Source organism: Poromitra crassiceps (genome assembly GCF_964638095.1).
Source record: "Poromitra crassiceps genome assembly, chromosome: 16".
Lineage (NCBI taxonomy): Eukaryota > Metazoa > Chordata > Actinopteri > Beryciformes > Melamphaidae > Poromitra > Poromitra crassiceps.
In genome coordinates this window covers 36,688,618-36,713,042 of record NC_139645.1, presented here as the reverse complement: position 1 = coordinate 36,713,042, position 24,425 = coordinate 36,688,618, and the positions used below count along the sequence as shown (strand labels likewise).

General features: G+C 43.9%; 1 protein-coding gene across 1 annotated transcript in view; it reads right to left on the bottom strand.

Annotated features, from left to right (window-relative positions):
* LOC310791621 (protein NLRC3-like) overlaps nt 1-24,425 on the bottom strand; it is a gene marked incomplete at both ends in the record, with an annotated part of 41,494 nt that overhangs the window by 9,538 nt on the left and 7,531 nt on the right. Inside the window, 5 exons of the mRNA XM_083653285.1 lie at nt 1,089-1,199; nt 1,562-1,655; nt 2,735-2,871; nt 7,123-7,248; nt 18,880-19,035. Coding sequence (XP_083509411.1) covers nt 1,089-1,199; nt 1,562-1,655; nt 2,735-2,871; nt 7,123-7,248; nt 18,880-19,035 — 624 coding nt within the window. The remainder of the gene's footprint in view (nt 1-1,088; nt 1,200-1,561; nt 1,656-2,734; nt 2,872-7,122; nt 7,249-18,879; nt 19,036-24,425) is intronic.

The window sequence follows — 24,425 nt, the reverse complement described above, 5'->3', positions numbered from 1 at the left end:
AGTACCGCAGGGATGACATATTTCTGTAAGCGTTCTGAAAATCGTGTTTAAAAAATCAATTTACGCTTCAAAAGTCATAAAAGTGGTCCTAGTTTGTGAAGATGATCTTACTGATACACAAACTTCACTGTTTCATAAACTTGTGTTATTATATTACCTTATCTCATGCATTTAACCTAAATCTCCATACACAAATCCCATTGCCTTTTACACATACTCATTCCTGTGGTACTCTATCATGCTGTTTAATCACCATCTTGATATATCACACCTGTCAGGTGGATTATCTTGGCAAATATTAACAGAGATTTAAACATATTTGTGGACAAAATGAGAGGAATAAGTCTTTTGTGTGCAAATAAAAAGTCTTAGATCTTTTATTACAACTCGTGCAAAATGGCAGCATATAATTTTTGTTCAGTATATAGAGCCCTGCTGGAATGAGTCCGGAAGTAGCATGTTGGTGCTTATGGAGAAAAGTGAATAGGGTTTTAGAATGGGGATTTTCAATTAAATGCATAAAATAAGGTCTGTGGCTAACAAAAGTTTATGGGAGTGGCAATTTGTGTGATTTTCAGAAAACGCTTCAAAAGACAGAGACACTGCATGAAATAGGCCACGCCCATCACGGGGGAAAGCTCTCCATTCACTTCCAAACACCAGCATTCATTTTCCTTGAAAAGAAAGAGTATGTATCGGTAGCTAACTGGCTCACTGTTAGTACAAAAGATTACTCTGGAATCCTTACGCTGTACGTTGCAGGCTGTAATGTAAAGCTTTAGTGAAAACACCTGGTAATCTTTTATTCAAGTCTATGGGAGAGGAGTGCAGTGCCTCCTGTGTTGGCAGGGTGGAAATGGAACTCAAGAGAGACAGTTCAACAACATTAAGCATGGGGGGGGGGGGTCTAGGCCCGGTTATGGAGTAAGGCAACTAACCCTAAAAAAAATATAGAGTCTATATTTTATAGACACACAATGTGAATACTATCAATTAGAGGCAAAGATCATTTTGATTACATCAGTATTAATAATATCAATTAGAAAGTAATTCATTGTAAATAAATATAGTATTTCTTGGCTTCCTACCTGTTCTGCGTATGCGTTTGACAATGGGAATTATGACGAGCAGCAACATTGTCAGTACCACGAAGATGGTGACTATTCTCCCTGTTCTCCGTTTCCCTTCACCATCAGACTCTACAGAAAAACAACAGCAACAAGTGTTAAGTCAAGTCAAGTTGCTTTATATAGCAGCAAATCATAACAACAGTTATCTGAGATGCTTTACAAATGGTTGAAGACCAGCGTCTTTACTAAGTTTTGACCCAGCAATTTAAACAATTCCCCAACATGCATTTGGCAGCAGCAAGAAGGAAAACAACTCCTCGAGCAGACCTGGCTCTAGGTGCCATCTGCCTTGACTGGTGGGTTGAGATTAAGATAAAGAGAGAGAGAGAGAGAGAGGGAGGGAGGGGGGGGGACACGAGAGAGAGGGAGGGGAGAGACAAGAGAGAGACGTAGTGGCAGCACTGCATTGTTGTTAAAGTGAGGTAACTCACTCGGGATGAGGGGGTTGCTGATGGGTTGGCTGACCTCCTCACTGACTGGGTTCTCCACCTTACAGCTGAATGATGCATACTTCAAATCCTTCAGCTATAAAACCAGTGAAATATAAGATCACAAACCACATTTCACTTTCATTTTGAACAGTGCTCACTTGGTGCCTTTAGCCTTTGAGTTCCCTGCAGCTGGAGGAGATTCAGTGCCTTGCTCAACGGCACTTCAGCAGCTTAAACCAGCTACTCTTGTTAAAGCACAGTCTTCTTAAGCCAACGCCCACATTGGAAGCATCCAAAAACAACACACCTCCCTAAAGCACAGGATGTAATCTGCTGTGTTGAGAGGAGCTGCTTAGACACAGTTCAGAGAAGCTGCTAGCTAAACACTTCACATGCTCACTCTCTTTCAGTCAGAGACAGGTTTCCCATTGTAGCCCTGAAAATCTTTATGATATCAAACTGACCAAATATAAAACAAAAAGTGGATTTAGCGTGTGTGTGTTTTTTTTTAATCTGAGTGAAATGTTCTCCCTTTATGGTCTCTCCTGATTCTAAATATAGCTGAATCGCTTGGTTTGACCAAGTAAAACTATTCTTATAAGCATTTTACAAAATGTCTATGGAAAAATAAATGGTGGATGAAACCCCTTGGTTTGTATGTCTAACCCGGAAGAGGGCGTGACTTTGGCACTCTGTATTTGGGCTTGCTGCAGGAAGGGGGGGGGGGGGGGGGGGTAAAACAGCTGAAAACTAGCGGCTGGTGCAATGAATATGTGATGCAAGTTGAACAAATCATTATGGTGTATTCCTGTAAAGGAATGCATTTGTTCATCTCCTGATATTACCAGTGGACATTAACTCAGTGGTTCTCAAAATGGGGTCTGGGGAACCCCAGAGGTCCATGAGAGGGTCCCCAGCAAAAAGAAGGATAACTTAATGTCCCTATAATTCATCCACAATTAACACAATGACTGTTTTGGTCATGGGCTTCATACACTTTCTGTAATAAAACATCTAAAAGCTAAAATCTTATCAGATGGGAGTCTGTGGTCTAATGTCAGTTGATGTGAAAAGGTTTGAGAACCAGTGCATTAACTAACTCACACATGGACAGAAAGACTCAGCCAAAAAGACAGAGGTACAAACACTGTCAGTAGTATTGCTGTATTGTACCTTTGTAATGATCATTTGGTGTTTGAGTAACTCTGTGGAATTCTCTCTGGTGTTGTCTTTCTCCCAGCTGTAGCTGACTGGTTTAGCGTCTGTGGTGGTGTTTGACTCACAGCTCAGAAAACAGCGAGTCAAATCATCTGCACACCATTTAGAGATGGAGGGTTTAGAGACAGGTGCTGTTGTTGATGGAGAGAAGAGGAGAACAGCTGTTACAGTCAGGATCACTCACATGCACATTGTTCTTTCTCTGTCTCAATGCAGACAGCTGGAAAGAGACAGAGACACTCGCACACTTTGTGCACCTAATGTGCACTTAAAGGGATAGTTTGGATTTGTTGATGTGAGTTTGTATGAGGTACTTGCATACAGTTTGTGTACTACATTTATGCAGCCAGCCTGGTCCCAGTTTGGAGAAATGCAGACTGGTCACATCATGGAAGTAGAGCTGTCTGATGATGTGAAACGGGCCATGAGAAAGGTGGAGGTGGTGCAGCAGCCCCACTTCTTCCCCACTTAGCTCCACACATGGCTACAGTGAAGATTTCAGCTAAAAACACGGTGTAAAAGACACCTTTTCAAGTCAACTTGGTATCTGAGGGCTTGTGGAGACTTGGATTACACCAGGTGAGCAGTATGGAAGCATTTAATGTTTTGTTTTTTATACGTTTTTGGTTCCTTTCACACTCAGCAGACAGCTCTACTTGCGTGATGCGGCCGGTCTCCATTTCTCCAAACTGAAACCACGCCGGCTGCTTTCTACTGCATGTAGTACACTGACTGTATGCACGCACCTCACATAAAAAAAACTATCCCTTTAACATGAACAAACATGTAACATGGAGGGAGGGTTTCGGCACAATGTTAATAGATTGTATAAACATATCATGTAGCCACCATGATTGTCACCATTTTGAAGCCTTGAGTTTGGCATTTTGACCGTTGCCATCTTGTTCTATTGTTTTGCCAGACAGAGCTGTCTGCTATTGGTCCGTGATAGGTGAGCTGCGAGATCACTGGACAGGTGACCTGTCAATCACACCCCAAACAGGGTTTTTTCTGGCTCAAAATGAGGCAGAACTAGAGCCGATATTCACCGATTACTGATATGGCTGCCGAGTGCCGACATAGTGCATTTTTGAGCAGATATAGACCTTTTCTATGTGGATTGTGCACCGATATGACTATGTGCAAAGCTACTCAGAAGGCTGCTTTCTTGAACAAATAAGCCAACTTTATTTAAAAAAAATATTTAACATTATGCATTGTCAACTTCTGGAAGTGAGCACTGAGGAAATAAAGAATAAAAATATCATAGCTAAATAAACATCAGTAGCCAACAGTTACTGTATGTTCAGTATAATTGCTGACCATTTACATTGAATAAAGAATGTAATAAAATAAAATGTCCTGAGATCTACTGTGCACAAAAACCTTTGTGTATGTGTTGTGAATTGTCTCAATACAGTTAGCTTCACCTAATGCATGACTTCATCATGAGTCAATTCTGTCTGTAAAACCATGCTCTCACAGGCTCTTGCCAGTCACTTTTTATCTATTTTGTTGTGCATCTAAACGTGTCTTTAGGGTACTTCCTTACATTTAATTAAATTTTCAAAATAAACCTATTATCACATTCAATGGCTTATGTGTGCTTTAGACATGTTAATTGTTCTTTTATTTTGAAAAACTCCGACCAGAAGTCTTATTGTTGTTGTCGCTGGCAGACATGGGTAGTTGTGAGGAGCCGATGGGAGCTGCTAAACACAGTCAATTTTCCTGGTTGGAAACAGCATTAAGCAGCAGGACTGCAGACTGTGCTTTCAAAAAGGCTCTTTATCGTGAGCAGGAGCGCGTAGCTGACGTCTGATAACGTTATTGTAGCTAATCAGAGGCTAATGGGCATGGCTACATTACAGTTTACCATCTCATACAGAACAAGTGGCTGTGAAAAGGCAACCAGTCTATGTGTAGCGTAATGTATAACCATAAATACGCTCGTATGAAATGGTTATTTGATTGAAGGTTTAGGGGGCAAATTAATGTCTATATCTGACATTACTGCTATAGGTTGCTGAGCTACTATTTCATCACCAAGCCACGAGTGCAACGCTTGTTAGCGTTTTTGCAAGTATGGTTTCACCTGTCGAGAGCTGGAGGCGGAGCTAAATTATATGGAGGCGGCCGCCTCGTAATTGTCTATGCAGGAAAAACCCTGTCAAAGCAAAGTCTTTTCTCTCGTCTATTTGAGGCTTAATTGGATCATAATTTACAAAATGAACATCATGCTGTATTAAAGTCCCTAGAAACCAAAATCCACAAAAACCTTCTAACTATGTTATTTAGGGTCTTATGTGAGTAATTGGGTGTCTCAGACAGTAGGAGACATTAGTTTCAACCCAAACCCCCAAAATCGCTTTAAATAATAAAGGGCTGGATTTCCACTTCCGCATTGAAGAGAGCAGTGCCCGACGTGCTCAAATGAAAAATCGTATCACATCATGAGCTCGGTCCGTTCTATAAAACCTTTGTACACGGCGCGCAATTGAATGAGAGACTGGTGGAAACTTTAAAGAAGAGGGGGGGGGAGAGACACACACACACAGACTGACTAACTCCGGGTGAGTTTTCAGTTGGCCAACAGTGTTTTTAGTTGAGTTGAACGCTGCTACACTGACACAGAACAGTTGATGAGATGGATATAACCGTAGAAGAGAGGAAAAAAACTGGTATCGATCCTCAAAACGGGACGTAGTATCGATATTTTGGGATGGATCCGCTGACTACTCTACACAAAAGCAGTCTCAAGATATGCATGTGAATGAAATACTAGGGGGTTCTGGCACCTATAATGTTATATTTGCTATGCAACAACACTGAAAACATGATAGCTACTACCTTGATCTGTGACTAAATAGTGTTATTGCTAACGTAGTTGGCTAGCTAATAACGTTATAGCTAGACTGAAATACTTATTACTAACTTGCATAATTGTCAAGGAGGGAAAATACCATTCGGTTGCAGGTTGAGAGGAACGAGGATTCTCGGGGGGGGGGGGGGGGCTGTGTCCTCTTCATCTGGATTACATGTGGACTCTGGTGGCTCAAACATGTAAGGTTGCACAACACCGATTGAGCTTGCTGCATCCATTACTTGCAAGTCGTAGTTCCTCTCTGGCCCCCACACCACCCCCTCGCCCCCTCCCCTCCTCCTCTCGCGGCTTGAGTATTGTGGACACGCCCACACCATCCGTGGCAGATGTAGGGTCAGAAATTCTAATGGATTCTCATGACTTTTCTCTTGACTGTCAAACCTAAATTTATATACTTTGCGACGTCCATCATCATTCAAATGTGGCTGGTGGCTTATTAACATAGGTTCCTGTGGTGTGATGAACTCAAAATGCTTAATTTTGATTAATTAATTTTGGTTTCCAGGGACTTTAAATAAGACTTGAAAGTTTCAACCTAGAGATTGAGATCATGAACTCAATCTCTAGCAAACCAAATTCATAAATCAAGTGAGAAGTCAGCTCATTTTCCCATTGTTAGTTACATAAACATTCACTTCCCGTACAGTTTCATGAACGGTGAAATCGCTATAGGGACCAAAACAACTTTTTTTTAAACCAGGTTGTAAACATGCTTATTTCTGCTGTAAAGTTGGGCATTTTAACATGGGGTCTATTTGGACTTACTCGCTTTTTGAGCCAGCCTCAAGTGGCCATTCGAGGAACTGCATAATTTTTCCCAGTCAGAGGTTGCCGCTTATGGAACCCAGTGTATTTTAAGAGGAGAAATGTCCAATCACAGTGGTACATCAAGTCTAGGTTATGAAGAGACTGGCTTGCACTTTTAAAAACTCAATGAGGCGGTTGTAGTATGTGTAGTTCTGTGTGGATCGGTGCTCTCTCAGTTCAGAACTGGGTTTACAAACAAAACCAGTCCGAACTCTTCTCTCTCTCCTCTCATACCAAGTGACGAGCAGTCTTATCTTCCAGTTTTCACCTCCAAGCAAAATCCTCTTTTCAGGTATAAAGCTAGCATCAAATCCTCTTCTGTATCTTCCCTCTGTGTCTCCGGTCCGGATCTTCTCTTGCATCTACATATTTCTCTCCTGACATCCTTCATTTATACTTTTTTCAAGCATCTATATTCACTTTTCTAATTATTCCTCTCCTGTCTAACATTGAGTCTCAGCTTGGCTTTACTTTGCGTCCGGAGGAAAAATGACGTCGCTGCCTGTCGCACTAATGCTGCCTTCATGGGCTGTCAGAAATAACAGTCATGAAATAGCAGTGGGCTACACTTAATTAAAAGCAAGTGGTGAATCACACACAACTCCACATCACCGACTTGAAACTGGACAAACTGCCAACATAAAACACTTACAGATGACTTTGAGCTTAGTCTGGCTGTTGAGGTGGTTGTTGATCTCTGCTGTGTACGATCCACTGTCTTCTCTGGTCAATCCTGTGATCTTCAGCTCTCCAGTTGAAATGTTCAGGTCACCACGATCTATGGAGCAACATGGTTAGGGTTAGCTTATCAACAGAATTCTTCTCAACAGAGTTCTTAACATGGTTAGGGTTAGCTTCTCAACAGAGTTCTTAACATGGTTAGGGTTAGCTTATCAACAGAGTTCTTAACATGGTTAGGGTTAGCTTCTCAACAGAGTTCTTAACATGGTTAGGGTTAGCTTCTCAACAGAGCTCTTAACAAGGTTAGGGTTAGCTTCTCAACAGACTTCTTAACATGGTTATGGTTAGCTTCTCAACAGAGTTCTTAACATGATTAGGGTTAGCTTCTCAACAGAGTTCTTAACATGGTTAGGGTTAGCTTCTCAACATAGTTCTTAACATGGTTAGGGTTAGCTTATCAACAGAGTTCTTAACATGGTTAGGGTTAGCTTCTCAACAGAGTTCTTAACATGGTTAGGGTTAGCTTCTCAACAGAGTTCTTAACATGGTTAGGGTTAGCTTATCAACAGAGATTTTAACATGGTTAGGGTTAGCTTCTCAACAGAGTTCATAACATGGTTAGGGTTAGCTTATCAACAGAGTTCTTAACATGGTTAGGGTTAGCTTCTCAACAGAGTTCTTAACATGGTTAGGGTTAACTTCTCAACAGAGTTCTTAACATGGTTAGGGTTAGCTTCTCAACAGAGTTCATAACATGGTTAGGGTTAGCTTCTCAACAGAGTTCATAACATGGTTAGGGTTAGCTTCTCAACAGAGTTCTTAACATGGTTAGGGTTAGCTTCTCAACAGAGTTCTTAACATGGTTAGGGTTAACTTATCAACAGAGCTCTTAACATGGTTAGGGTTAGCTTCTCAACAGAGTTCTTAACATGGTTAAGGTTAGCTTCTCAACAGAGTTCTTAACATGGTTAGGGTTAGCTTCTCAACAGAGTTCTTAACATGGTTAGGGTTAGCTTCTCAACAGAGTTCTTAACATGGTTAGGGTTAGCTTCTCAACAGAGCTCTTAACAAGGTTAGGGTTAGCTTCTCAACAGACTTCTTATCATGGTTATGGTTAGCTTCTCAACAGAGTTCTTAACATGATTAGGGTTAGCTTCTCAACAGAGTTCTTAACACATTGAGTGCCAAGGACGTCTGTGGACGTCCTAAAAAAAAGTAACAAGGAGTGCCAAGGACGTCTGTGGACGTCCTAAAATCATAATTCATATTATTCCATAATTCTGCTGTTTAAGGTCGTACCTAGCCAGTGAGCATGAATCCCTTCAAGGGATCACACGGCGCCACCTTAAACATCGTTACAGGAGCTGCTCCACCCACCTCAGATCCTTTACTTTGTACAGGAGACAGCGGAGAAAGCCGTGGAAACCGATGCATGCTTTCTGCCAGAGCCGTATATATTGCTCTGCCTACAGCGGAGAGTGGGCTCGGCTGCATCCGCGCTCACAACTGAGCTCTTATGCTTCTATCTATCTCCACACGATTTCCTAGAAAGCCAGCATCCGAAGCCGAACGGCCAAGCCTTTTCGTTCAGTCGCGTTTGCCAGCGCGCATCATTTCCTTGATGGGCGCTGGGATCTGTCCGGGGCAAAAACTGAGTCGAGAAAACAAACTCTGTGCGTGTGGGAGGAGCACGCAGCTCAGAGGTGGAGGGTGGAGAGGGGGGGGGGGGGGTTGGGGGAGAGGGGTGTGTGGCACACAAGCTGCACAGAAACCACACCACACGCCACCACATCAGAAAACACCAGCCAGAGTCAGTGAATGTGCTCGAAATTAGAGTGCAAAAGGTATTCATAAAAGGGACTATATCTTGGAAAGTAAAAAAAAACGACAGAAAACCCTTGAAAGTGCACTTTTTTGAGAGGCTCTCATTTCATAATGGAACTGTCTAGAAACAAAATTTCTTCTTTGGAAGAAGCAGGAGTGTTCAATGTTTCATTAAAGTCCAGCCCCGTTAATATAGCCATAATAGAAAAAATTCTATAGCTGTTTTCAACTGAATGGAAGTGAATCTGGCACAGGCTCCAGACAATTTTACTGAAGCGCTGTGGCACTCAATGTGTTAACATGGTTAGGGTTAGCTTCTCAACATAGTTCTTAACATGGTTAGGGTTAGCTTATCAACAGAGTTCTTAACATGGTTAGGGTTAGCTTCTCAACAGAGTTCTTAACATGGTTAGGGTTAACTTCTCAACAGAGCTCTTAACATGTTTAGGGTTAGCTTCTCAACAGAGTTCTTAACATGGTTAGGGTTAGCTTCTCAACAGAGTTCTTAACATGGTTAGGGTTAGCTTCTCAACAGAGTTCTTAACATGGTTAGGGTTAACTTCTCAACAGAGCTCTTAACATGGTTAGGGTTAGCTTCTCAACAGAGTTCTTAACATGGTTAGGGTTAGCTTATCAACAGTGTTCTTAACATGGTTAGGGTTAGCTTCTCAACAGAGTTATTAACACTCCGTCGGGTTCCCGGCAGTGCACTCAGTTTGAAGTCGATCTGCCGAACGGTCCTCGAGATAAACCGCTATTCGTGTTACCGGTAGATGACGCTATGACTACCGTAAAACTTCAAATAAACACAGAGTCCCAAATAGACGGCGGTCCCTTATAGATGCTGTGTCTGGCACATATTTTGGTAAATAAACGCTGGTTCCAAATAGACGCCGGGTACTTTTTCATTACAGTATGTTTTTGTGTTGCGCTCAGACTGAATTAACAGTCACGGTAATGACGTGTGTTTTTGGCGGAAGTCAGTCATCTTGTTTGGCAAGTGGAGAGATTGTACTTTCTCCCCTTGTCAGACAGTCTGGTTAGAGGGCAGCTATAACAAATTGAGCTGTAAACTGAAATCCACTCTTCAACTTTAATCAGGTTCCCTACACGCGCACAACGCACTGAGCGTAGGGCACCAAGTGTCGCCTAGGGCATCATCCAGAGCAGGAATACCACGGGCAAACAGACAGTGTGGTGGATGCCCCGCAGTTTGGTAATGCTGCCCCTTCTAAAATTAACTCTCCCCTTAAAACAAAGTCGCGGGATCTCCTCGTTAATTACATGCGACGCAGTAAACAAACTCATGTTTCCCTCGTCACCAGTCATGCTGGACATCAGTACAAGTGCGAGATTCCTCCCATTCCCGCAAATATGTAACGTAGCCTAGGTAAATACAGTGTTGTGTAGTGGAAGCCATCATCTTGCTCTATAATGATCAGAACGGGTGTTGTTCAAACTGAACATTTATTTCTTCAACATGCTGCAGCAAAAAGGGAGATAAACAGCGGACTTTTCAGGCCATCTTGCAATACACTGTTTCCGTAGTTAAGCTACTGTACTTCCCTGCATATGGCAGATACTTCCTTCTTGGAGTTTCAAAATAAAGCGCCTCTGCTTCTAACATGAAATAATTCAGGCATCTCAAGTAAAACATAACAAAATTACTATTACCAGATTTCTCAATATATATATACACACACACACACACACACACACACACACACACACACAGAGACGATTGCATTTGTGAATTTTTCTTGGTAGGGGGTGGGGGCACAATGAAAAAAAAACGCTTAGGGCACCCTAATGGCCAGCAGCGGCGCTGACATTAATCCAAAATAACAAAGACCGACAATACCAAAATAAAAGCAAATCAGTCTCCTCTTCCTCCTCACAAAATCTACACAAGTCAAAAATGTTTAGGAAGGAGCGCTTCCTGGACTCAAAAAGTTGTTTGTTTGAGGTGCTCTTTGGATAGGGATACCGATATGCTGAAGAAATACAAAAAACTCCAAGGCACTCTCATTAAGGTTAAAATGTCTTTATTTGCATGGCAATGTCATAATACACTTTAAAAACCAAACTTCGACGTGTTTCGGCATCAAGCCTTCGTCAGGAAGTCAAACAGATATCAAACAGATCGCATGCCACACCCGGTCCTTATGTAGTGGTGTTAAGCCAATAGGAAACTGCCACAGAAGGTGTTGTTGCTTCGAGAGGGTGTAGAGATATATAAAAACCAATAGATGGCGACATTCTGGTCTACAGTACATCAAAGGTCACATAAAGGGTGACATAGTGAAACCTATACAGACAAAACAATGGTTTTGGGCCACAATATTAAGCACTCACACTGTTGGATGCTCCATTTTTAAGCCTTGTGTGTGTGTGTGTGTGTGTGTGTGTGTGTGTGTGTGTGTGTGTGTGTGTGTGTGTGTGTGTGTGTGTGTGTGTGTGTGTGTGTGTCACACAGGAGGTTATTCTAGTGAGGGAGAGGAGGATGGTCCTCCATTTTATAGAAGAGATTGGGGATTTTATATATAATTTTTTTATTTTTATAAAATATCAATCAAATGTGGTTTTTCAGATGTGCGGACGCTCCTTTTTTCATTCATTATACTTAAATGCTTCAACAACAGTGACACCTGTAGGGCACTGATGGAAAGGAGAGCTCCATGCAGACAGGACTCTGGCCCGGCACTCAGGTACAAAAACATTACCCCTGAGGGCGTTTATTTCTTTGATAATTTATCTAATGAACCATGAACCATGAACCAATCATAATATGATTGGTTGAAAAACACTTGCAATTCACAGGGAACAGTGAAATTATGTGTTTTCCAACCAATCATATTTAGCTGAAGCCTAAACCGCCCTTACCAATCAAGTAATTTATTCAACCAAATTGGTTGTTGATTGGATAGATTGCTAAGATTGACATTGTATTGTCCAATGATGAATGAGTCTGAAAAACTTGTGGAATCCAGCTCCATTGTCTACTAGGAAGTGATGACCTCAAGTAGGCTAATAGATAGATTTACAGACAGTAACACCATATCGTCGCTGTTGTGTCAGGACCTCGAATGTCACTTTTTTACTTTTTGTCATAAATCAATGCCATTGGTCACCCTTCACGTCTCTGTGTGTTTCTTACCAAATGCAACCAATGGAAAAGCATTCAAACGAGCTTGTGAGTAAATCTCGTAATGCCATTCGCCCTCAATCTGTCAGTCAAACCTCGAAATTCGTCCCCTACCTCCGTCTGTACACCCCCCCCCCCCCCACGCAGGACAGTAAACCCGGAAAAGTCACACGGCAGACGTGCTGTATATTTCTGATATCGTTTTGACTAATTCTGGCTTCATCTGACGTTAATAGATCAATACAATGTTTTCCAGTTATTCCTAGGCTGCAAACTTGTTTTAACATGCAAATCAGAGTGGTTTATGACGAGAATAAAGTAACGTTAACGCTACATTATGTCAGACTGTTCTCACCCCATGCCAAAGCCCCCGCCTCGGCCATGAGAGGCGAGGGGCACTGCTGCTGCTTGGGGCTCGTGCATGAGCATACCACTCTCTCCCGCCTGACTGGCCGGGAGAGAGTGCTTCCAAGTCGGACTGATAATATAAACAACATCATTTAAGCTTATCCAGGTAAGATATTAATAAAGTAATGACACATTCAGCGGGAAACTAACTATAATTAAGACATGTGCCAACTTTGACGACGTTTGGTTCAGTATTTTAAGAGCAAACAGGTTTTTTTTAATTCCTGAAAAGTTGCTGTTTTGGAGATTCGAGGTCCTACCGCGACAGCGACGATATTATACTTTCCCCTTCCTCTTTTCCTTTTTTTTTATCAAGCAGTAAGTTAGCTCACAAGCCAGACATTGTATTGTGCGAGCGGCCCAACACGACTTTCTACAACAGGAGTTTAGAGAGGGCAGCGCTGTACACACGGAGGCTGAAATCTCAACAAAGCAAACACTGGGATACTGCAACGTCATCGGCTGCACGCGCACCGGTTACAGACGGTGTAAGTGCCAAATGTGTTCTGGTCATATTTCTGGTTGATTTTTGTGCTGTCATGTTTTTATTTGTCCATGGGGTGTCACTGTGCGATGTTACCTGGGCTCAGGTATTCTATATAGGTGCTGCCTTTACCACCACTCACTAGGTGTTTGACCCAGAAGGGCAATTGGTTTTTGACCGTGTCGCGCAGCAGTGGGAACATTTGTTTGGTGTGCTGTCTCTGCCTTTTACTTTCTGTTGAAAATAACTTTGCTGTATTCACATGTTCCTAACATCAAGGACAAGCCTTCTTCGTCGTTCTTATGCAGCACTCAATGCAAATGGCATCGTATGTAACATCAGCTGTAGCGAGCACGTCAGGTGCTCGCTACAGCTGCAGTGCAGGTCATCCGCGGTTTAAGCACCTCAGTAGCTTACAGTATTAGGCCATGTTCACATTACAGGCAAATCTGATTTGCTGATAAAGTCATTAACTCATTGAGTGCCATGGACGTCCTTCGACGTCCAATTAAATAGTGACGTAGAGTGCCACGGACGTCCTTCGACGTCCAATGCGTTTTTTGACGGTGGGACGTCGATCAAAGCCTTCCGCAGCTCCTGTACAACTATAGTAGCTATTGGAGGTCTATAACCTATTTTACAGAACCCTTAGGTGGCGACAGTGCTCTCCACATAACAGAAAGGCAAGGAAAAAACAAAGAAGAAGTCGTTATGGAAACGGAAATCGCATCGCATCCGTATGCATCGATATGCTGAAGCACGTTACTGCAGCTGTGCCTGCAGCAGCCAATCTGCTCCCACAATTGAGCCGCTCCGTGTCGGTTGCGACAGCACATCCGCACATCCACACCGTGGAGTTGTTATTATTCTCAACTGGAAGCATCGTTGCCGGTGACAAACACACGCGGAACGCTGTAAAAAAACGGGATGTTGCGCACCCTTCACTGTGCGCACAGCAAACTCAGCAGAGAGCCACCACAGACAGGAGGAGGAGTGTGCAGGCGAGGCGAGGCGAGGCGAGGCGGGGCGGGGGGGGGGGGGGGGGCACGCAGAGCAGCACGCAACGGCCAGACAGACCCAGGCAGCAGGACAGGGTTGACAAACGCAAGCCAGAATATCCGATGCCCACCAGCAGCAAATCAAGACCAGCAAGAAGCTGCAACCAGCAGCGCACGCAGGGGCCAGCGCTGCTGGTTGTAGCTAAAAATATTATTCTGCCAAACAAAATTCCCTGGCCTAAACTGTTTTATTGAAGGAAATTATTTTTGAGGTGTGACTACATTAGAAAAGATTAGCTTCAGAGTCAGTGATGTGCTTGAAATGTTTAATTTCACAAAAGGCCAATTATCTCAGCTTCTAGGAAAAAATTACTGTTTTTGGATGAATCAAGCTATCTTCTCCGGCTCATAACTAAAGAACGGAAAATGGGATCAATAAACTTTTTTTTGCAGATGATAGAATAGAGTCTCATCGTTCTTTGTGTGTGTTCAGTGTTTACATAGTAATATCACACAATATTCTGTGGGCCTCGAGAAATCACTGAAAACGCTCTGAAACTCTGGCACTGGGAGCGTCCGTTCTCCAAAAGTGGCTGGCACTCAATGAGTTAATCATCATTATCTTGATTGGTTTCCCAAATCTGATTTGGGAGTGTGTCCGCATTGCCACAAATCTGATTTTCAAGTCGGATCTGTGTGTCCAGACCTAAACAGCCTATGTGCATGGGTTGCTATGGTAACGACGTGGGCGTCAGTAAATATGTACGTTGGTGACGTGGATTTCCTGCGCAGAAGCATTTGATGACGAGTTATGAGTGACGTTCAAATCAGATTTGGTGGATCTGCACGTCCGCACTCAAGTCACATCAGTCAAAAGCAGATTGGAAACTACCTCCATATGTGGTTTGGGACAAGTGACACAAATCAGACTTGGAGCGTCCAGACTCATAAAACCAATCTGGATAAAGTCATTAAAGGACGGCTTTACCGTGGGGAATATGAATATATATTAAATCTCACGCCCCTAAGGTTTTCGAATCCGTTTAAATTTTTGAAATTGGAGGTCCACTGCCAGAGATATCAAGCATCTCTCACATATTTTTTGGGCCAGCCGACGCATTTCGCGTCATCTGGCCCAAGTCCGCCTTGCGGAAGTCGAGGACCTATGAACTACAATTGTTGTGAGCCATGGTCCCGCCTCTAGAGGTCCTCCACGCCCCTTCAGAGGTCTTGAACAAAACCAAAAGGCAGCCATCTTTTTCCACCACCTAGCCTGCTGTAGCTAGGTTAGCTTTCCATAGCTCCTTGCAAAGAGACGATTTTCTCGGGAACGGAAGCACGGACAGACACGTGACTGGCGGCATTGGAAAGCTCGTCAAATTTTACATCTAGTAGTAGGTGCGTTGAAGTAACGAAATCAACGCTGAGCAATGTACCCATTTTTACACATTTTTACATAAAATAGTTCCAACATCAGATGCGCGTAACTCCTACGAAAATGCCTTAAAATGCATGAATTTTTTTTTATGAAGACATCTCCTGACATATATACTTAGGTTTAAATTTGGTGCAATTTGGAGGCAATTTTATTTTCGATTTTTTTCTTCTTCTCTATATGTTTTATTGTCGAAGCCTTCTTCTTCTTCTTCTTTGAGTTTTATGGCGGTTGGCAAACATATGTGCATTACCGCCACCTACTGGAGTTTGATATCAGCCAAATGCCTGAGGGGTGGGCATGGAAACGAAGGCCACGCGAGCCCAGTGCATTGTGGGAAATGTAGGATTTCGAGTCCCCGCACCCGCACCTCCCCCCCCCCCCCCCCCCCCCCCCACACACACACAGAGTGGATTTCTGCTGATATCTCAGGCTGTAAACAACCAATTTCAAAAATTTCAACAGATTTGAAAACCTTAGGGGCGTGAGATTTTATATATTCATATTCCCCACGGAAAAGCCGTCCTTTAATAGGTCACTAAAGTTCACAAATCAGATTTGGCCTCCTAGTCTGAACATGGCCTTAGACTGGGCTCCTTTAACAGACGGCATGGATGTGCAAGTAAGTCAATTAATTTCAAGTTATCCGGGCCTTCTAGTAAATTCGGCGTGCAAATGGTCCACCAATCGTTTTGTATTAATATGTTTCATACTGCATAGCCTGTAATTTTTCCTAATAAAAACCGCCACCTTAAACTCCCACATTTTTAAACTGAATTTGGCCCGTAAATCGATGGCTGACAGCGAGCTCATTTTTAAAGCGTGAGTGGTGATATTTATACCATATGAAAGTAGAAGAAATAAGGAATCGATTGGGACCAAGCATGTCAACCTAACATGTCGGAAAGGGGGGAATAAATAACGCTCCAAAGTTGATGAATTGGAATGTAACTAAACAAGTATGTTGATAGAGGGGAAGGGAAGGCACACGCTGTTTCCAGATGCAAGAAAGTGTAATTTAACGCTATTTGACAACAGTTTCGGCCGTAGCCTTTGTCAAGTCTCATACAAACACAGTGCAAGCCAACCATTATAAAGACAGGTGGGCTGATTGAATGGACAACACCTGTCCTGTGAAAGCACACCTGAGTGTGATTACAATATCAGTCATGCAGTAATTGATAGTATTCTGTTACATCACCACACGGCCATCTTGGTAGGAAAATAACAGGTGATTGCAGTGGCGGCTCTAGCCAATTGTGGCTGGGGGGGCTAAGGGGGGGCTTAAATATTTACAGCGGGGGCTAACTTTTTCTACATAAATAGACAGTGGTTCTCTTCTCAACCTGTGGTACAGGTACAACTGGTGGTACGCGGGGGCCCCTCCCTCTCATACATTCATATGGTGGTAATTTCTCAGGTACTTGTGTAAAAAGGTTGAGAACCACTAATATAATAAATAATAATAATATTGATAGGGTGTGAATTAGGCTCTAATATTAGACAAGGAGGGCCCACTGCTTTTCCATTGAGAGCCAAATCCCCAACCCAACATTATGCATGTAAGTGCTTCAATGAGCTGAACACTGACTGTGTATTTAGCCCTATGTCACACTGTATGTTGAGACTGATGAGTCCAGTTACACAAGGCTATATGCAGCACACACATTTAGATGGTAAATCAAGAGTTTATATTCACAAGTTACACAAAAGATTTAAAATGTGCTATATTTGAGAGACAAATTAGGCTAATCACTGCATACATATAGGCTATATGTAAATTAACAGTGCCACATACACAGGCACATCCATTCATCAATAGTCTGTGCCTGAGTAAAAAGAAATAGAACCATTCATATAGACTGCACTATATAACAATCACACCAGTGACAAGACTGTATAGTGACTGAGCTGGACAACAGGCGTTTTGATACTTTTATCAAAACCAGCTCAGTGGCCTTGTGGTCTGAGTGTCCGCCCTGAGACTGTGAGGTTGTGAGTTCGATCCCCGGCCGAGTCATACCAAAGACTATAAAAATGGGACACATTTCCTCTCCCTGCTTGGCCGGCCCGGTGCAGCGCATGGGTCAGACCAACCACGGAGGTGTGTAAATGCTCTGTTCAAGAAGGCTGGAAATTTTCACTTCTACTATGATGAACAGAGCACCAATACATCGATCAGTGGATTATTTTTTTAATTAATTTATATTTTTAGAATAAACTTCCGAATATTTGTGTATTAGCCTAGTTTAGTTCTTATAAATTAAGTTTTAGTTTTTCTCCAAAGAAATTTCCAGGGGGGGCTTAGGGGGGGCTTGGCTAATTTCAGGGGGGGCTCAAGCCCCCCCTAGCACCCCTCTTGAGCCGCCACTGGGTGATTGTGATCAATTTATAGGTGATTACAATCAAGTGACACAGCCAATGTGTATTGTAGGAAAAATGCTTGTGACATCATCGGAATACTATACTATGAATAGGCTACATTTAGACAGTAATCAGAACATTGATGTCACAGGCTGCTGTATACCATATCATGAATCTATGTGAATAAATAAATTTATATAAATAGCCTAATGCATAGAGATACATCCTGAAACAATAAGAAAAAAGAAGAAAATAGCTGGTTGGTACAGTTGTAGCCTAAGCCTAAGCCAGTGGTTTTCAAAGTGGGGTCCCTAGCAAAAAGGGGGGATAATCTATTTTCACTATAATTCCATCCATAAGTAACACAATCTAAGTTAGTGTAGAAGTGAGTAACTAAGGTAATAACCATAACAGCACAAATAATTGACAACAATCTTGAAATAAATATACAGTATTTACTCTGAGAAATGAAATACTGAGAAAAGGAACAATTGATGGTTAAAACTGAACAATGATATCACAACAGTCTAATCCTAATGCTAAATTAAAATGAGCTATTCCTCTAAATCTGTCTTCAAACTGCAACAGAAAAAAAAACGGCTGAGTTTCCTCCCTTGCTATCAAGCTCAGGAGCCGCCGTGTGTGCGTGTGTGTGTGTGTGTGTGTGTGTGTGTGTGTGTGTGTGTGTGTGGGTGTGTGCGTGTGCGTGTGTGTGTGTGCGTGCGCGCGCGCGTGCGTGTGTGTGCAAATACCTATAGATTAGTTTTAGCTGTAAAATTCTAAATCAAAGATGGTTGTATAACAATGCTTGTATATTTATTTTGAGGTACATCTAGAACTGATACATTTTCTTGATTATGTTTCTCTTATTTATCCATGTTATATCCTTTATTATCTCAGAGTAGACTTTGTTCAACTTTCTTTCTCAAATTTAAAAACTACAGGACCATTCAGCAAACATCTGAGAGAACAACTTGACCCTCCCTCCCTCTGTTAAATGTGAGTGTTACATCCGTATCTCCCCTGGTCAAACATGGGAAGCTTAAATCACCCACTGTGTCTCAGTTTACCTTTGAGTTGCTTGTAGGGATGCACCTCCTTTCCAAACCAGTCTATGGCCAACGTCTCTCCATGTTTCCACAGTATGGCTGTGATGGAGCCAGTCACAGAGGACAAGTCTGGCCTGAGGACAACACTGCCCCCTAGTTTCCCGTAGAGTGGTTTCTCTGCAATGACAAAAAGTATGGAAGCTGTGACATTTTAAATGTGAGCATTTGCTTTGGCAGTGTCAGGGGGGGGCGGAGCAGCAATGCTTCAGCTAAACATCCAACCTGGTCATAGGCGGTGCTAGTGTCCTCTATAGAGAGTGGCATCAGCGGAGGACCAAAATGCGAGACTCATTAGCCAATGAACAGCCAGGAATGGGTCTCGCACTATTTTGCATGCTAAAATAAAGCTGATAATGTACAATTTGATTCAAGGGATGAAAAACCCTTTCAGAGTACAACACAAACTGTCTATTTTGTGACAGTGCTGCTTAATCCAGGACCTACTTCCTGGAACTGGTCCATTGGAGTGAATGGAGATGTCGGGACTCTTCTATCTATACGGCTCTGGGCGGTGCTACCTATTAGGCAGAACAGGCCTCGCAGACCAGAGCATTTTATTTGTTATTTTTTTGCGAGGAACAGTCAGCACTGTGACACTACCAGTATGTTGCATTGTCAAATATCAATTCAAGTGTGTTATCAGAGCAGGCAGAACAATGAAGAAGCATTTTCAGAGTGGCGTAGCTAGTACTGCTGCCTTTGTTGGTAGATTAGGTTCGTTTTAGGCATCAGTCACGGTCAGGCTGACCCTCTGCTCACTGATTGGCTTTGATCCGGTCTGAGCCAATCAGAGAACAGAGAGATGGGGCGGGTCTTTGCAGAATACTGGTGGGAAATATGACTGCCCCTACCTACTCCACCACTTCCACTGAAAACTCTTCAAGTTTCAGAAAGAAATACAGATGTGAATGGGAAGAATCAAACACTTGCCATTACATCTGTTAACATCCATTCTTCTCCCCTGGTTGGCCTCTTCGGCGTCCTACCTACTGACCTCTTCCTGCCCTCACACTGTGTTGATCTAGTGGCCTTCTTTACGGTCTCATTATAGTCGAGCGAGGCTCCACAAGGCAGATCCCGTGCGCACTCCACGCTGGCCCAATGCTTTTATAGTCAGAACGGCAGCCAACCGATCAGCATGTTACATTGTACAATGGTAATAGTGAGAACAGCCCAGGGCTTAAAATTTGGCGCGGGATGGCGGAAATCCCCCACATTTTCCCCAATTCCCGCATATTTTCAATTTATAAAGGGGGAGTAATCCCGCAATGGTTCGCGCAGACCGATCTATGTTTGTGCGGAATGGTGCTTAGCAAGCGAAACGGCTGTCTGTCTGACCCACTGAGCACAGACTGTAGAAAGAGATGCAGGATAGCCAAGTGAATGTGATTGGATGAACGTTTGACAGTAGGCCAATCAGAGGCAGAGAGGGGCGGGTCAGGCCTTCGCCTAGCCTTCGCCATCATGGGGAAAAAAATATTGCGTCCCTCAGTCCTCTCTTGACATCAACGCTCCTCTGCTGATTTCTCGGTGGATACAGACAGCTGCTTGCAAACATGATAGCTCGCTGGCTAAAGAGGAAAACTACGTCCTCAGAAGGGGGATCCGCTCAGAAAAAACAAACCGAACAAGTCAAACAACAAGGCACTTCTAGCTGAAACGTCAACACCGAGTAACGTCAGTCAGTGATGTTTAGCGTTACGTTATTGACAATGAAGAATCTGATATCGATAATGATGTTAATTAATAACGTTAATCCTCCTTATGCCGAGTGTCAGTGATGTCAACGATGTCGCCACTCAAATGGCGTTCCTCATTAAGCAGCCATGAAAATCTGGTGGAAGCATTTTCAATAAAAAGTGAATCGACACACAGATGGTCTATAGTCACTTCAATAGAACTCTCCCCAATGCAAAATTCAAACAGGTTTAGTTGCCAGTAATGACAGTAAGAAAGGCAGATGTAGTGAGCAAAGATGGATGATTTAATATTCCATAGATCTAACCTAACCAAATCAAACTGACATCACTATTGTGAAAACAAAACAAAGAACACTTCTGATATAATATGATATTAGTGTTTAGTGTATCACTCAATACAAAAAAATAAAGGCTTTCATAGAACCAAAAGCCTATGGCTTAGACTGCAGAAAAAACACAACAAAAGCCATAGTAATTTAGACTCAGGTGTGCATAAACTACTTCCTTTTTTAAATACAAAAATGTGAAATTACAGTATTATCGCTTATTGGACAGGAGAAGCAGGTATTTGTCGTTATAGTATCGCCTGAAAGAATCCCCCCCAAAGTCTATAGATCGCCCCTATCTGAAGAACATAAGGGGGGAATTCCCCCCTAGTTTGCAAAGTGAATTTTAAGCCCTGCAGCACATGGAAAGTCACAATGAAACGCTATTATGTGCAGTACTGAGTGCGCTTTGACTCTCAAATGACCGGATATCAGCACATGAATGAATCACCAAACTTGTTTTTACTGAATAGCCGTTTCAGTTCTCAGCCCTGATAGCCTACTCTGTGCTGCTTTTAATCTCTCTCAACACAACACATACTTGTTGAAATGACTAAAAATGAACAGTTACAAATCAAAGTTTTACCACATGGGTCAAGAAATGTGGTGAAAACACAGCGTGAGTGTTTTCCCTGCAAAGAGCAGCGCTCCCTGGGAGCTGTGGAGGTACGCGCTGTTAGAAAAATCTTCAGGTACGCGCTGTGTGGTTGCAGAGGGCGTGCCCAGCGCATTGACGTCATTTTTGGTGCGCGGCGCTCGCTCCTCCCCCACGCCTAGCTCGGCGCGGCGACCATAAAACAAGCTCACTGCTAGCGAGACGTGTTATTCTGATGCATTGGAAGAGCCCTCGTCCCCCCTCACACACCCATTGGATAAAGGATGCCCTCTTCTTTGTCAAATTGGAAAAGATCAAGCATGCTATCCGTGGTTCAAATGAAAAATGTGCACAGATTTGGCATTCATTTTTAGAACATGTTGGCTCTCTCCACCTTGAAGTCATGTCCACTGACTGAGAAAGCCGGATTGAGGATATGTGTCCTGGTCGTATGTATACTTTTTACAACCCAGTTTAGGTGAAACCACGCCCCCATGTGTCACGTCACTTCCACTCGCTCGCACCGAAACCAGCAAGCTTGGAAAATACTTGGGAAAGATGAATGAAGATCTGCCGTTATGCAGCAGAGCAGATATAATACACTTTAAGCATAATATGACACATTAATTAGCTGGATATATATCACTATGCGTATAATATGACATTACTTAAGTAGTAAAACTGATATTAACTTAGTTTTTTCTTGGCTTTTAAATGTAATCATCTCTGATTCTATATTAGTAGTATATTGGGGGCTGCAGAGTGTCACCCACACAGCCATTTAAGGTCACTATGAAAGCAATACAATTATAATTTTTAAACGGTGATGGTAATCTGAGAAAAGTAACAAGTCAATGTGTCAGGATCGGAGTGAGAAGTGTGGATCTAATCGCGGGTAGTTGATGACCACGGGAAACTTGGTAGGTCTGGAGAAGCCGGGGTGCTGTGGAACTTGGTAGCTTGAAAGCTGGGAGCTGCACTGTTCGGGGTTTGGGAACAGTTGGTTGCAGGTTGCAGACGTTGCTTGAGATTGGTATGATCCTAATTTAGATTATGAATCACTGGCCAGAGCCTGCCGGAACAGGCCTTTATAGATCCGAGCATGACACCACCTGTGCTATGACATCATACCGTTTGTGACATCATCAGAGACATGACATCACCTGTGCTATGACATCACTAGCGAAAGGCATGAAAGACACTTATGAACCATGACATCATCAGTGATCGATGACATCATAGTCGGAATGATGACGTCAAAGTAGGGATGATGACGTCATCCTAACAGTACCCTCCCCTCAACGGACGTCACCTGGCGTCCAATGATGGCATCTGGGAGACAAAAAATCTGTAGGTTCTGGTGGAGGTGCTCTTCCGCAGGTGGTTAGACGCAGGTGGTTAGGCCCCAAAGGGGGTGTAAGAGAGTGAGGTGCTCTTCAGCAGGTGGTTAGATGCAGGTGGTCAGACCCCAAAGGGGGTGCAGGACAGTGGAGGTGCTCCTCCCTAATACAGGATATCGAAGCCATAGATGGACCGATACGTGGATAGAACTTCCACCGGGTCCGGTGGGTCCTCTGGGACCGGCCATCCCCCGGGGCACGATCCAAACATGGGAGGCTGGGGACCATCAAAAGGGTCAAATGCCGCCGTCTCCGAAGGCAGAGCCGCAGGGGGATCTGACACAGCGAGGCCTGCCCTCCCGACCTGTAGTTTGGGGAGGTCACCCACCGTCTCCTCCTTTAAACGCCTCTTATTTCTTCTTGCTCTTGACCGAGGGCTGACGACACTACGGGAGCCTCCCAGCATGAGTTGTTGGTCCAGCATGAGTTGTTGGTCAAGGACAGGAATTGGCTGCTGCTGGGGTACGGGTTCAGACTCGGCGAGGGGAAGGTCCACAGGTCGTGCCTCAGGTACAGGTTCAGACTCGGCGAGGGGCAGGTCCACAGGTTGTGCCTCAGGTTGTGCCTCAGGGCCAGCAGACTCGGAGGCCCCCTGCGGGGGGACGGAGCCGATCTGCAGGCAGCGATTGAGCTTCCCAAAAAGACGGTCGACAGTCCTCTCCAACTCGTTAACCCTCTTGGAGACACACTGCCACTCCTGGGTCCTGCAGGGAGCGCTACCCAACCGTACAGATCTTTCGGCTGGACACGTAGAGTCTTGATCCAGAGAGAGTACCACGGGCCGGCGAGCGGTGGGACCACTTACTGGACGCCGGGAGCAGGAGGAGAGGTAATGCCCGGCTCGACCACAGTACAGGCAGCTCCGGGTGTCCAAACGGCGCTGCCTCTCCTCTGGTGTGATGCGAACCCTGCCGGTCAGGTCACGGTACAGATGGCTGCTGGGACTCGAATGTGGCTGCCCCTGCTCTGGGATGACGCGAACTCCCCCCCAGAATATGCCCTTAGCAGCTGGAGGCGGCCGAGAGGCAGAGCTAGAAGCAACGGCCGCTGTGGACGGGGGAGTGGCAGGTCTGGAAACCTCCGGAACGGCGGCGCGCTCGGAAACTGGGGCAGGAGGGGCAGAAGGCTGCGGAATGGCACCCTGGGGGCCTAGCCCGTCGAGACGATCTAGCCGGCCAATCAAGAGGGCGTGCCGACCAGCGGCTTCGGAAGCCAGAGCCTGGATTGCTTTTTCCTGCTGGGCGTGCCGATCAGTGGCTTCGAGAGCCAGAGCCTGGGTTGCTCTTGCGAGGAGCTCAATTATCATTCGAAAGGCCTCCCTGATTGGCGGAGATGTATCCGCTAGATCCAGTTCTGAGTGACTGTTAGGATGATGTCATCATTCCTACTTTGATGTCGTCATTCCTACTATGATGTCATCGATCACTGATGATGTCATGATTCTTAAGTGTCTCAATCATGCCTTTCGCTGGTGATGTCATCGATC